The sequence below is a fragment of the Triturus cristatus genome, chromosome 7 (genome assembly GCF_964204655.1).
Source record: "Triturus cristatus chromosome 7, aTriCri1.1, whole genome shotgun sequence".
NCBI classification, from domain to species: Eukaryota; Metazoa; Chordata; class Amphibia; order Caudata; family Salamandridae; genus Triturus; species Triturus cristatus.
In genome coordinates this window covers 1,676,446,676-1,676,460,720 of record NC_140590.1, presented here as the reverse complement: position 1 = coordinate 1,676,460,720, position 14,045 = coordinate 1,676,446,676, and the positions used below count along the sequence as shown (strand labels likewise).

Here is a 14,045-nt window from a genome sequence, read left to right as displayed (position 1 = left end):
GACTTGCCCTTTAAGCTTTCCCTGATTACGGCTTCGGCAGGCGGCTGGCAGCCAGATGCAGAGAACTCACACTCCATTATGTTTCGAATACTCCAGTTTGGAGCCAATTTATGCTACCTGCTGTGAAAACCATCACTTTGCATAAAGACTGTGTCTGACAAGCTGCCAGAAATTGACATTTGAAGGAGAACCAACCCAAACTGGTTCTGAAACCTTGGACATTAGATTCAGATCCTGGTCTGGAGATGAGTGCAAAAATGGGACACAAAACACTCTACTTTGTTCCTCTTCCGAATTCTTCTTGACCAAGGAAGGGAGTTCTCCACAGTGTTCGCAAAAGGCTACTGTGTGATCTGTTAATGGTGTCTGTAAGCCTGCCAGTCTCCCAGAGGTGAAGGGGCATCCTCTGAAGTTGGAAACGTGTTGGAGAACCAGAAGGTCTGCCCATAGTCATACCTTCAAGTCTTGCTTGACTACTCAAAGATGGAAGGAGAGTGCATGGCCTTGCAGGAGCAGGGACTGTCCGTAAGCAGCCTTTCAGGCTTTTGCAGGTGTGTAGAAATTCAGAAGTAGCAGTCTAGCTTCAGGGAGAGAGGCAAGTATTAATTTGAATTGTGAGTGTTCCTTCGTTAACCCAATGCATTCCCTGTGGTTAACTCTGTGAAGACACCACAAGAATGTCATTGTGTTATGCAGCTTTTCCACCATAGACCCCTGATGGTCTGGTGCTATGCTGCCACTGCTGCTCAAGGTGTTCACCTGTAAGGAGCCGCTCCATTGGCCCAATGGCCAGAAGAGAAGAAGATGAGTGCCCAAGGAGCAGGTCTGATGTGCTGTTCGGCACCGGTGATGCATAGAGGAGTGAGATGGCCATCCACAGTTTCCCCCTCACAGGCCCTTAAATACGAGGGTGTGAAGTCACAGACGTCCCCTCCCCTATTCCTTTAACCCAGACTCTGCCCAACGTAGAACGCAATCTCTCAACCTTGACGACTGAACTCACACGGCTGAGAGAAGATTTCAACTCCCTCTATTCCAAGTCCCTCTTCAATTGCTCTAACTCCTTCGGCTTTGACTTACAACGCATCTCTAATCCTAAACCGTGGAACACTACACCCCTCGGCTGCCGCACCCATAGGCCCTACCGTGCTTCGAGCCATCTCACCCCTTCCAACCTCCTTGACCTCTACAACTCCTACCTTCCAAATTACTTGATTAATGTTCCTCCCCCCTCACTCCAACATTCCCGTTATTGTGGGGACCAGCAGAATCCCCTCCTCTCCTGTCTCCCCCAGACCTCCACCTCAACGTACCACCATCCATTCACGCTCTCCCCCTAAAGACTTCCCTAAACCCCTCACCTGCATGCTCGTGAACTGCTGTTCCGCCATCCGACATGCTATCAGAATATCAGAAACTATCCTTAGCAAAGCTATTGACATTGCCTTCCTCATGAAAAATCCGGCTCAATGGCCACTCTATGTCCAGCCTTCACTTACTTCCCCCCTCCGGGTCACTCTATCATCCGAAAAGACAGAACTGAGAGAGTAGGGGGTGAATTAGTGAGCTTCAACTTTCCCTTGTTAAGACTTCAATACCTTTGAATACCTTTAAGCCGAACTTAAGTTTCAAGGTTCTCCCTCGATTCGACTGCATAATATCTACCACCCTCCTGGTGACCCTCTTCCCTTCACTGAGGAACTATCTGACCTTCTTACTAAATCCTCACTCTCTAACTCAAAAAATCTCTGCCGTGGAGATTTCAATCTCCACTGGAATGTGACTGATGACCCGTCAGTCAACCTCCTCACTAATCTTCTAGAGATAAATGACCTCAAACAACTCTGCCATTCTCCTACCCACACCAAAGGGGCCACTCTTGACGCCATCATTGCCAACAAAGACTTGACTTCCCTCTCCAACATCATCCACATCGACTGGTCTGACCATCCCCTCATTCTGCTCTCAATCGTCACCACGGCTCCATCCCCCCCAATACATTAAAGCCACAAAATGGACCAGAAATCTTAATCGCATCCCCCCTGGTGAACTGAAGTCTAACCTCCAAGACCAACTTCTTCTCACCCCTCTCCCCTAAATGCTAACAAACTCACCGAGAATTTTAACAAAACTGTCATCGATGTCTTAGACCAAATTGCCCCATCCAAACTAAAAACCCTCAGAAACATTCCAACTAAATCGTGGTTCAATTCTAATCTCAATGACGAAAGATGTGCACTTAGACTTACAGAAAGAACATGGAGACAACACCCTTCCTCCGCCAATCTTGCCCTCCTCAGATCCGCCAGAGCTACGTACAAGAAACAAATTTTCACTGAAAAGGCTTCCTTCTTCCACACATAACTCGATTGTGTGAAAAATAGACCCAGAGAGCTGTTCAACATAGTTTGAAACCAAACTTCTTTTGCACCTCCAAAACTGATGGCCACAACTGATAGATGCAAAGAAATTGCTAACTTTTTCTCCGAAAAAATAGCTAAAATAGACCAATCCTTCCTTGCATCTCAGATCCCTCCTTATCCCCTATCTATCGCTGACTCTACTTCTCAACCTCCCTCCCTATTAACTCCCCCCCCTATTCCTCCTACCTCCTTCCTGCCCCTACCCCCTCCGGATAACAGCCTTTCTAACTCACAGCCTAAAAACAACGCCTCCTGGCACAATTTTCACCTCGTAACTGAGCTTGAAGTCTCTAACATCATCTCCAAATTTAAACAGTCCTCACACACCAAAGACTCTCTCCCTGCTAACCTTGCCCAGGAGCTGAAGCACATCATTGCACCTTATTGGACCTCTATCTTCAACTCCTCCCATTCTTAGAAATGCCAATGCCGACCCCAACGGCCTTAATAATCTCCGCCCCATCTCCAACCTCCCCCTCCTTTCCAAAGCCCTTGAAAAATGTGCCCTTCTTCAATTGGACAAACACATTGACACCTTTAACCAACTCGACGCCTTACAATCCGGCTTCCGAAAAGGCTGCAGTACAGAAACTGCCATACTAAATAATGTTGATGACATCCACCACTCCCTAGATAAAGGTGAGACCTGCCTACTCATTCTCCTCGACCTCTCTGCAGCATTTGATACTGTCAACCACCCTTCCTTACTTAATGCACTCAAAGTTCGATTTGGCCTTAATGGCCCTGTACTCAAATGGTTCTGCTCCTACCTCCAACATAGAACACAACAAATCAAAATCTTCAACTGCCTCTCTAACCCCACACCTGTCTCCCTCAGTGTCCCCCAGGGTTCTATTCTCTCTCCCTCTCTCTTTAACCTCTTTATGGAACCCCTTAACCTCATTCGAAAACAGGCTGGAATCAACTACCACCTCTATGCTGACGTCACCCAACTTTACTATAAGATTAGATCCCACTCCGATGTACTACACCTTAACAACACCCTGGCAAAAATCCAATCCTGGTTTCACTCCAGTCATCTCAAACTCAACCCTAATAAAACTGAAATCATTCTCTTCTCTTCTAATAATAACCCTCTTCCTATCCAAACATGGATCTCTGTGGCCGATTCACAGAACTAACTTAAGACAAAATCCTAAACTTACTACTTTTGGTATTCACAGAAGTTAGGATTTTGTCTTAAGTTTGTCTTAAGACAAACTTAGGACAGACTTAAGACAGACTTAATACAAACTTAAGACAGACTTAAGACAGACTTAAGACAAACTTAAGATAAACATAAGACAAAAACTTAAGTCTGTCTTAAGTCTGTCTTAAGTCTGTCTTAAGTTTGTCTTAAGACAAAATCCTAACTTCTGTGAACACCAAAAGTAGTACGTTTGGGATTTTGTCTTAAGTTAGTTCTGTGAATCAGGCCCTCTGACCTTAATGTTCTAAACTGTCCCCTCTCCCTTTCCAACTCAGTAAAATCTCTTGGCATCACCATTGACAGCAGCCTAACTTCAGGACCACATAAAAAACTTGGCTAAAGGAGCACTCTTCTCTCTCCGTCATCTCAAAAAAATTAAACCCTTCATTCCAGCGACTTTAAATCGGCTGACCAATCTCTAGTCCTCTCGAGAATTGACTATGGTAACGCTATTCTCTCTGCAACCCCTAAAGTTCACCTTGCCCCACTCAAATATGTGCTCAACCTAGCGGCCAGACTAATCACTGACTGGAAACGCTTTGACCACATCTCCCCAACCCTCAAAGCCCTTAAATGGTTACGCTTAGAAGGCCCATCCTCCTAGAAGATTACATGCATTACGCACAAAACCCTTCATCAAAAGGCCCCGCTGTATCTCACTGACAAACTCAACAAAGCGGGCTGCTCCCAACCATTAAGAAGCACCAACTCGCTCCTCATTGTTCCACCTCTGTTAAAAAAGAAAACCACACAATCTCGCTCTTTCTCCGGGAACGCCCCTAATATCTGGAATGCCCTCCCTAAAGACCCACGTTGTAACCCTTCTTACATCAGCTTCAAAAAAGACCTCAAACTGCACCTGCTCAACAAATATTGGGGTTCATAATCCCTTTCATTTCACTACTCTGCTACTCTCTCACTTCCCCCTCCTTTCCCCTCCCCGCCTTCCCCTTTTCTTTCCCATCTCCCTCCACATGCCCTCCCTTTAGTTTCTTCCTCCCCTTCCTCATTCTATTCTTCTTCACCCTTACTATCGCCTAACCACCCTCCTCCCTCCTACCTTCTAGCCTTCCTTCATCTCCTGTTATTGTTTAATACTTTGATTACCTGTACCCACCTTATTTATGTTGATAGCTCTCTCTTTCCCTCTGACATATGTAAATTGTATTATGTTATTTGTTCTTGGTATTCCTTACTGTTTGAACCCCACATTAGGAACAATTGTTTACTCCTGTACTATATCCATACCCTTGTAAAGCGCTCTGATACCCTCTGGTCGAGCCAGCACTATATAAAACCTTTAAATAAATAAATACACCAGTGCCACTGATCCACAATACGATTGAACAGCTAATATGGGACTGGGCTTGCATATACTGAGATACTATGTCTGATTATTTGTATATAGGGAAATCCTGTAGCTAGAACTCTAACCTTTACCCGAATGAGTCTTATGGACACAAAGACTTTTGACGTGAACCACAAACTACCCCCCTGGAGTAATTGATATTTGTCTGCACCAGTGCCTAATCAATGTCTATATCTATACCTTTGCCTACACACTGTGATATTCCATTTGCTGTAATGTTTAAGTGCTTACTTTTTAACTAAAGATAAACACTGGCCTGGACAATATGTTAATGTGTCTGCAGTTTCACAATTGAGATCTGAGCCCCTCCCAAATTCTGTTTATCTGAGAAACCTTTGATTGCTCTCCCTACCCTGAGAGTTATTTAAACAAAGTCTGTACTAAGCCCACTTTGCAGAGCCATAGAAGGACAGACACCACAGGCATACAAAACCAAACACCATGATTGATAAATTATTAATCTATGTCTTCTCTGTGGTCTCAAGAACGGGATCTGACATTCCCACTGCACCTGTAATGGTAACATTACTTACTACACTATATAATATAATCAAACAATTACAGACTGTGCATTCATTTTGTGACCATTTCCATGCATATTACACCACTTTGCTTGATAGCATCTTTCCTTTTCCAGATTGGACATGAGTGGTCATTTTCCACTAAGTGTGCACTATCCAGTCTGTGCATCAAGACACCATTACCTGAATGCGCCAGTCACAGATCTGGACAGTGTGTCTTAATATAACAAGTGTGTTGTTGTCAGTGCAGGCATGCTGCACAAGGAACAGTACAAACACAGGGACCAGAGCACCAGTGAATGGTACACTAGCGGTTTCAAGCCACTGGTCCACCTTTCTCAGCAGGGGATGGGCCCGGCCTCCCTATCAAGGTCATTGGGTGTAGCATGTGACTGCAGTCGCCTGCGGCAGAATGCCTGACAGTCATTGGGACCCCTTTCCCCCCCAAAAAAGATGTGCTCTAGTGGAAGGTCGAAGGACAGTAGCTATGTGTCACTTAAAAGTGCCGAACAATCAGTGCGCCTCGCGACAGCTTCCTTGCCTCTGCATCCATGGGGCAGATTTATGTTCCCTGGCGCATCCCTGCAAATCAGCATGGATGCGCCAGGGAAGATGCATCATGAAAGTTTACCCTTGCGCCACAATAGATGCGCCGCATTTACAATGCAGCGCATCGTGGCACAAGGATAAACAGATGCGTGACGCATCTTATGGCGGAAGGTTGGCGCATTGCTGGAGTTGCGTCGCAAGCGTGACGCAGCTCCAGCAAGGCTCGGGGGTGCCCTATCGTTACAATGCTGCGTCAATCCTTGTGACGCAGCATGGCCGGAAAAGTGACTGACTGAAATCTTGTAGATTTCACTCAGCCACTTTTCGAAGGCGTCCCTGCGCCAGCACGCCCCCCCCGTGCAGGTACGCCCACATGTGGCGCAGGCTTTACAACGTGACGCATCTCCCTAGATGCGTCACGTTGTAAATGGGGCGCAACATGGCGCAGGGTTTACGCCGCCGCTGCGTCACAAAAGTGACGCAACGGCGGCGTAAAAGTGGCGCAAGTTCATTATAAATCTGCCCCCTAGTCTTTAATACAGTGTGGGTACCAAAGGAAAGTGTTCCCTCATTTGCAAGGGATCTTCTAACCATACAAATGAGGGGACGTCTCCTTGCTATTGTGCCATTACACATATTGCACCGGCATGGTACGTATTACATAAGAGATGGCACATGCATCTTTGGTCCCTTCTTCAATATCAGCAGCATACCCAGGGAGTACAAAAAGGGGACACAAACAGCCATTGCATCCCTGGGCACATCATGTAACATGGGCCTAGATTCTCAGCTCAGTGTATTAATCTGTAAAAGTACTGAGTCAGCAATGTCTCTTTCTCGGTGCTGGTTTTTAAACTTTTTCAAATCTATCTTTCGCACAATCAGTCACTTAGACACATCTCAGCACCACTTGCAGTTCTGGTTTAGGAAACAACCAAACAACCTCTGCATTCCAGTGGGCACTCCCTACTAAGGTCATTTCTTCTTTCTGTTCTCGCTTCATCCCTGTCCTAATCTCCCGACCTTCACACCCCATCCTCCCTGGGGGCCTCTGTAAACATTACATAATATTTTTAATTTGCTGACAAGCCCCAACTATGTGGGAGTCTCTCAATCATGCAACATACGTTTTCTTTTGTGCATTTTGTGCATGTGATCATTATCTTTGTATGAACTTTGTTGCTCTTTGCTCTAGGGGACAGTCTCCAGGTGCTGCAGCTCAAAGGAGCACGCAGAGGAAACCATACCATGCGCCTTCAAATATCTGACAAGCAAGGGATGGAGTCCCTCCAGAACCTGACTGTGAACATTTGTGATTGTATAAATGGAAGTATTTGCCTAAACACGGCAGCCCCTCCTTCCTTGGGGGGTGGAGCCATTGCCTTACTACTTTTGGCGCTTCTTCTCGTCTGTGGTAAGTTGTATATCGACATAAATATTTATATTGGAGAGTTAAAATTGTGCCTTATTCGTATCAGAAGTATTAGTTAATGAGCTGGTTAGTGAGTAAGCGTGATGTGTAATTCCAACAATTTACACAAACTGTTAATGACGAAATGTTGCAGCAAAGTACTTACAACTGATATTTTTAAAAAGCGGGTTTTCCAAGAAATGTCCTAAAAGACAGATGGACCATGCTAGATGTCAACAAGTGTAGGAAGCAAAGTCAACAATCCATTGGTATTGAGGCCAATACTCTCTTAGCAAAAGGATGGAACCCTATAACAGGGGCACAATGAGGCAGAGAGAGACGTGAGGCAAGGAGTGGCCTGAGAGAACAAGTATTATGAGACAAGGACTATTATAAGTAGGAGGTTGGCCAGGTCACTGACAGTCCAAATTCTAAATGTGTTTCCATCGAGCAATATTATAATACAGCAGTGGCTCACTAATATTATTGCAAATAATCTTTGTGACCACCCATCCAATTTCTCACATGTGAGGTCCTATTTTGATATGAAAGAAACGTTTTATTTATAGATGTTGCATGGTGTTGAAAAACATATTTTTGTTGAAAATGTTTGTAATAGGCTCCCAAACACCACCCACATTAAAAATTAATTAAAGAACAAGTGTATTTAAAACTATCTGTTTAAGAATTATTCAGGGTCACTTCAGAACAGAGAAGACTCTAATCTGGGGCCCCCTGAAAGGCTGGGCCCTGGGCAGGGTCCACTTTCCCCATTCCTTCAAACTTCTTTGCTGCATGTGACACTTCCCTGCCACATGGTCCTCATATGCCCTGCAGCCGGTTGCTACAACTCGCCCACTCAACAGGTCCAATGAGCAATCGTTGGTGTTGGGACTCGGAAGACTGTTTGCACAATGTGTGACGTAGGCAGAAGTAGAGCTGTGCAGGTGTGACTTTCTGCATTTCTCGCTGCTGTCTTTGCTTCAGGTGATGCGAGCTGCAACACGCCAGGAATGCAATCGACCACGAAGGTTGGGAGCTCTGGCGTTTCAGTAGTTCAAGGAGCAGAAAAAGGTGTGCAGGGCATTCTACATCTCAGCTTACAATTATCTAGACAATTATTATATGATATATATATATATGTGTGTATATACATATATGTGTGTCTATATATATATATATATATATTATCTACTGGCGGTCGCCAGTAGATAGTTATAGTTAAGACCAAGTTTCCATGGGAAATCCGCAACATTCTATGTGGAATAACTTTGGCGCCGGTTGACAAATCGTCGCAAAATTTTCAAAATAGGTGGGGCGCTCCGCTCCGCTCCTACCCTGAAAGTCTCGGGGGGATTCGTCAAGCGGGGGCTGAGAAAAAGGGTGGTCCCAAAACGCGTTTTCCCCATGCAATTTTCCATAGGGACCTTTAGTCCAAGGTACAGCCCGAACGGCTGAACAGAATTACTTGGAATTTGGCAGAGAGGTAGTCCTCAGCTCAGGGATGTGCCTTTTGCATATATGGAGTCAATCTGTTCAGTAGTTCCTGAGAAAATTGCAGTTAAAAGCACATACATATCTATAGCCACGCACCGTGCGCGCACGTGCGAGCACCGTAACGTGCGCGAGCGTAATTCTGATTGGTGGTTACATGTTAGTCAACGTTCGAATCGGTCGAAATCAGGAAGTGCCGGCCGCCATTTTGTTTGTTTTCAGTGCGAGAGTGAAAAAGGAAGGTGGCGAACGTGAAAAGGGGCAGGGTAGACCGCTTAGCCTTTGTCAGGGGGTCCCTGAAGGACCCCGAAGGCAGAAAAAAACATTTTAATTTTTTTTGTTTTAAATCACGGGGGTGCGCATGGTGAAAAACCCAAAAAAAAAAAGAAATCTTTTTTTTAATTTTTTTAATACGTAGTTAATTGTAAAATAAATATATAAAAAAAATAATAATACATACATAACTTAGCATTTAAAAAACCATACAAATTCACTGAAAAAACCATAGGTTTCACACACGTTATAGTTAGGAATTAGCATTTAAAAAACCTTGCAAATTCACTTAAAAAACCATAGGTTTCACACATGTTATAGTTAGGTGGATATTTCACTCGGAAAAAAAACAATGAAATTCCCCCGTTATAGTTAGTTCAGATAACTATAACTCGCGCGGCCGCCACTCTATCACAAGGATGATGTCATCAGTGATGTCATGAGTGATGCCACTGACCATGTCATGAGTGATGTAATATGTGACGTCATCAGCAGTGGATTGCGGGCGCGCGAGTTATAGTTATCTGAACTAACTATAAGGGGGGAATTTCATTGTTTTTTTCCGAGTGAAATATCCACCTAACTATAACATGTGTGAAACCTATGGTTTTTTTAAGTGAATATATATATATTATATATATATATATTACCTACTGGCAGTTGCCAGTAGGTAGGTATAGTTAGGACTAAGTTTCCATAGGAAGAGCATTTTTTGTTTTGCTTATAACTTTGGCGTCGTTTGATGAATCTTCATGAAATATTCCAAACTAATTCTTTGTTCATATCAGCTCTTATGTTGAATGTTTGGGGGTGATTCGTCAAGGGGGACCAAGAAAAATGGGGGGTTTCAAAACGTGTTTTCTCCATGCAATTTCCATAGAAAACTTTAGACAAGGCTACAGATCAAACGGGTGAACGGAATTACCCCAAATTTGGCAGGGAGAAGGGTCTTGGTCTAGAAAGCACGCTTTTGTTTATTTGGTGTAAATCCGTTCAGTAGTTTTGGAGAAATATCGAAATTTACAGATATCGATATTTGGGAATTCTGCCACCTGATTGCCTGAGGCGGTCCGAGCACGAGCTTGCTGCTTATTCGCTGCGAGCGGTACGAGCGGCTGCAACTAGGAAGTGTTGGCAGCCATTTTGTGATTCTGTTGAAGCGAATAAGGGGAAAAAGGGCGAAAAAAGTAGGAAAGAGGAGGGTAGGAGCACTGTTACCCCTGTGGGGTGTTTAGGGTGTGCTATACAGGGGTGCGAAGCGAACTACTCATCACTACTGGTCTGAAAGTGCTGGGCTACGGAAATTAAGTGAGGTATTGCCTAGAGTCTGATGCTGCTAAGGTGAGCTGCTGCGGGACTCGAGGGATTAAAGCGTGAGCCCAAAGTGTGTGTCTTATGCTGTGAAGTCATGTGCCCTCTCCGTTGCACCACACCTGTGGAAGTAGTGTCAGCATGTGTTTATACCTACTAGGACTAACTACTGACCCCTACTGGTCTGAAAGTGCTGGGGAACCGAAAATATGTGAGGTATTGTCTAGAGTCTCATGCTGATAAGCTGAGCTGCTGCCGGACTCGGGGATGAAAAAGAAACTATGGATGGATAGAGTGCAGAACAATGTCATACATTCACCCTAGTACAGAGATCTGGGCCTAAATCCATCGTTTTTATGCTCACCATGACATTCCAGTTTGGACCCAGCCATATGCAAATCAGTCTTGACCCTGTGCCCTATGGGAACAGTCCAGCCCGAACTGCCAGGCCAGGTCCTCCCTGGACTGGAAACAATCATCCTAGGACAGGTTTCGGGGTTTCACCCCTCTTCAGCCAGGATAGCTTGATAGCTCGGGGATGAAAGCGTGAGTCCAAACTGTGTGTCATATGCTGTGAAGTCATGTGCTCTGGCCGCTGTGCCACATCTGTGCAAGTAGTGTCAGCATGTAGGTATACCTACTCGGAGGAACTTTATTTTTGAACATTGTAACTTGTGTATGGTGCTTAGGGGGTGTTAAACAGGGAGTGTGAAGGTAAATTTGCGCGTATCAAAATAATTCGGTATTTGTTAAGTGCAAACTGCTCACTCGTACAGGTCTGATGGTGGTGGGGGCGTAAGCTGAGCTGCTGCCGGACTCGGGGATAAAGCCGCTGAACTACTGACCCCTACCGGTCTGAAAGTGCGGGGTACGGAAATTAAGTGAGGTGCTGCTAAAGTGAGCTGCTGCTGGACTCGGGGATGAAACTGTGAGCCCAAACTGTGTGTCCTATGCTGTGAAATCATGTGCTCTGGGCGCTGTGCCACACCTGTCCAAGTAGTGTCAGCAATATTTTATACGCAGTAGGAGGAAGTTTTGTTTGGAACACGGTAACTTGTATATGGTGCTGGTAAGTGGTCCACAGTACTGCCAAAGGGAGTGCACCCAGGACATGCAGCAGACGTGCAAGGAATAGGTGGACATGAATGGAGTCGACCATGTGTTCGGGATGCCCTGCTATGCGTCCGTGGCTCTGCTTGTGGTTGCACTGGCTTGCCGTGTGCCAGTCTTGTGGATGAAATGGCACAGCTTGGTGCAATGAGCCGGGTCTGTGTGCAATGGGTGCAGGGCAGGGTTGTGGTGGGAGTACGTGTGCAGGCCATTTCACGTACGCTAACTACGACGAAGGACTTTTGAGTGTGGGATGTCCACTCGTTGTTCTCAAATCGGGCAGTGCGTAGTGTGGGAGACGGATGCAAATATTATCGTATCTGTCGGTGGGCTGGCCACCTGCAAGTTCCTTCTCGGAGCAGCAGATGTGTTAGCGCAAGATAGCTCAGACAAAGAACCTTTCATCCTTACCGTTACTTCTCCAGCTGCATTCATACAGGATGTGTACAAATGCCGGTCGTGTTGTTGTGGGATGGCTGCAACCCTGGTCATCATGGATGAGATGCCCAGCACATGGCACATGGGCAGGTTCACTGTGTGTTACGTTGCCAAACAGCTGCTCCTCCCTCCCACGAGCCCCCACACTTTTGTGCACTGCACTGTTGTATCCCGTGCACTCTTACGGCACACCTTTGTAATGCCTATTCGCGCATGTCCTGCGGCATTCCAATCACACCGTGACACTGCCGTTTGGAGGTGGTGCATGCCACTTTACAACATCGACTGCTGCGGCCCTTGTGGCGGCCACAGCAGAACACAGAGACACACTTACCGCACTTCTTGCACACGGACATGTGTGAGGCAACCCGTTCCCTTTGCCGCTTGTGCATGCAGGAGGATGCGTGCGTAGCTAAATCTCCAGACTCACTGCCAACGCTGAGGTAACATGGTAACATCCGCTGAAGACAGCACACTGTGATGTTGCAGGGCCTGTGCCTATCATGCTACACAATGACCACACAGACATACTTGCTCAGATGCGGGTTCGGGGGCGTTGGTGCTCCTGGGCTTGTTGCGAAGAGTGTTATGGCCCTCATGGGTATCCGTGTATCATGCTCATTGACTCTATGGCACCTGTGGGTGCTCAGGTGTGGCTCTTGGCTGTGTTCCCTTTCATGCTGCAGGTAGTCGTCCTGCTTAACACCAGCAGAAAGCAGGTGTAAAATCTCTGGTGCTAACGTGGCTTATCACCGGAATTTGTTTCGCATCGCAGTTTTTGCCTTTCGTTGTGAAAGTTGTGATGTGGTTTTTTCGTGTACAGAAAAATAAATGAACTGGGCAGTGTATCCCGTCAAGATACAGCAACCGACCCACTATTCCCAATCAATATAAATACAATGAGATTTTTTCATTGATTTTGTGTGTACACTGTAAATGCACCCACTACCACAGTGCAATTCAATACAGGATTTTAGTATTTAGAATAAATCGCAGAGGTATATCTCGTGTGTTTTTGCATGGAAACGCCTACTCTGCATCTCATTATCAGCACTTTAATGCAACTACAGTTGAGATAAATCTAACACACTATTCAGAAGCTGGTGTAAACTGCAGACATCACCAGTATTCCCGCGATAACTGCCCTAAAATTTAACACCATGGTTAAATGGACACCACCAAATAACAGTAATGAGAAAGAGTAACAACCGAAAACGGAAGACTCCTGTCGGGACCATGAATGTGGACGACACAGCCTGGAAAATAAAGCACAAAATAGGGACGTGTGTAATGCGCATATCAAAGGAGCGAGACACAGAGAAGGAAAAAAAGCCAGAGAGAAAAAGAGAGGGAAGGAAAGAAAGGGAGTGAGAAAGGGAGAAGGGAGATAGAGAAAGAGAAGGAAAGGAAGGAAGGGAGTGAGAGAGAGAGAGTGAAGAGAGGGAAGTTAGAGAGAGAGAGAGAGAGAGAGAGAGAGAGAGAGAGAGAGAGAGAGAGAGATATACTGCTGCCCCTGCGCATCCGTGACCAAATAATTACCTGCTGTCACCGGAGTGTCTACCAGTGGGCACTCCACGTGCCTGTCAAAGCGCCACAGCCCGGCAGATCTCACAGATGTCGCTGAGTCCTGAGTCATGAATGGTGGAGACCACATCAGCTTCTTCGCGGCCCGGCAGATCTCACACATGTTGCTGAGTCCTGAGTCATCAATGGCAGAGACCACATCAGCTTTTGGTGCCGCTAACCCTGTGCAACACAAGTCAGCACCTTCGTGGTGGTAGGCTGCTGACGACCATATAACTTAGGGCGCGACTAACCCTGTGCAACTCAAATCCACGCCAAGTGGTGGTAGGCCCCTGACGGCCACATCAGCTTCGGGTGGAACTAACCCTGTGCAAGTCAAGTCCGCGCCACGTGGTAGTAGGCCCCTGACGGC

The 14,045-nt window shown here is 45.9% G+C and overlaps 1 protein-coding gene across 1 annotated transcript in view; it reads left to right on the top strand.

Moving 5' to 3' along the window:
- The window catches only part of LOC146812678 (cadherin-like protein 26), a 391,422-nt gene that overhangs the window by 272,381 nt on the left and 104,996 nt on the right, over positions 1-14,045 (top strand). Inside the window, exon 12 of the mRNA XM_085619785.1 lies at positions 7,268-7,486. Coding sequence (XP_085475911.1) covers positions 7,268-7,486 — 219 coding nt within the window. The remainder of the gene's footprint in view (positions 1-7,267; positions 7,487-14,045) is intronic.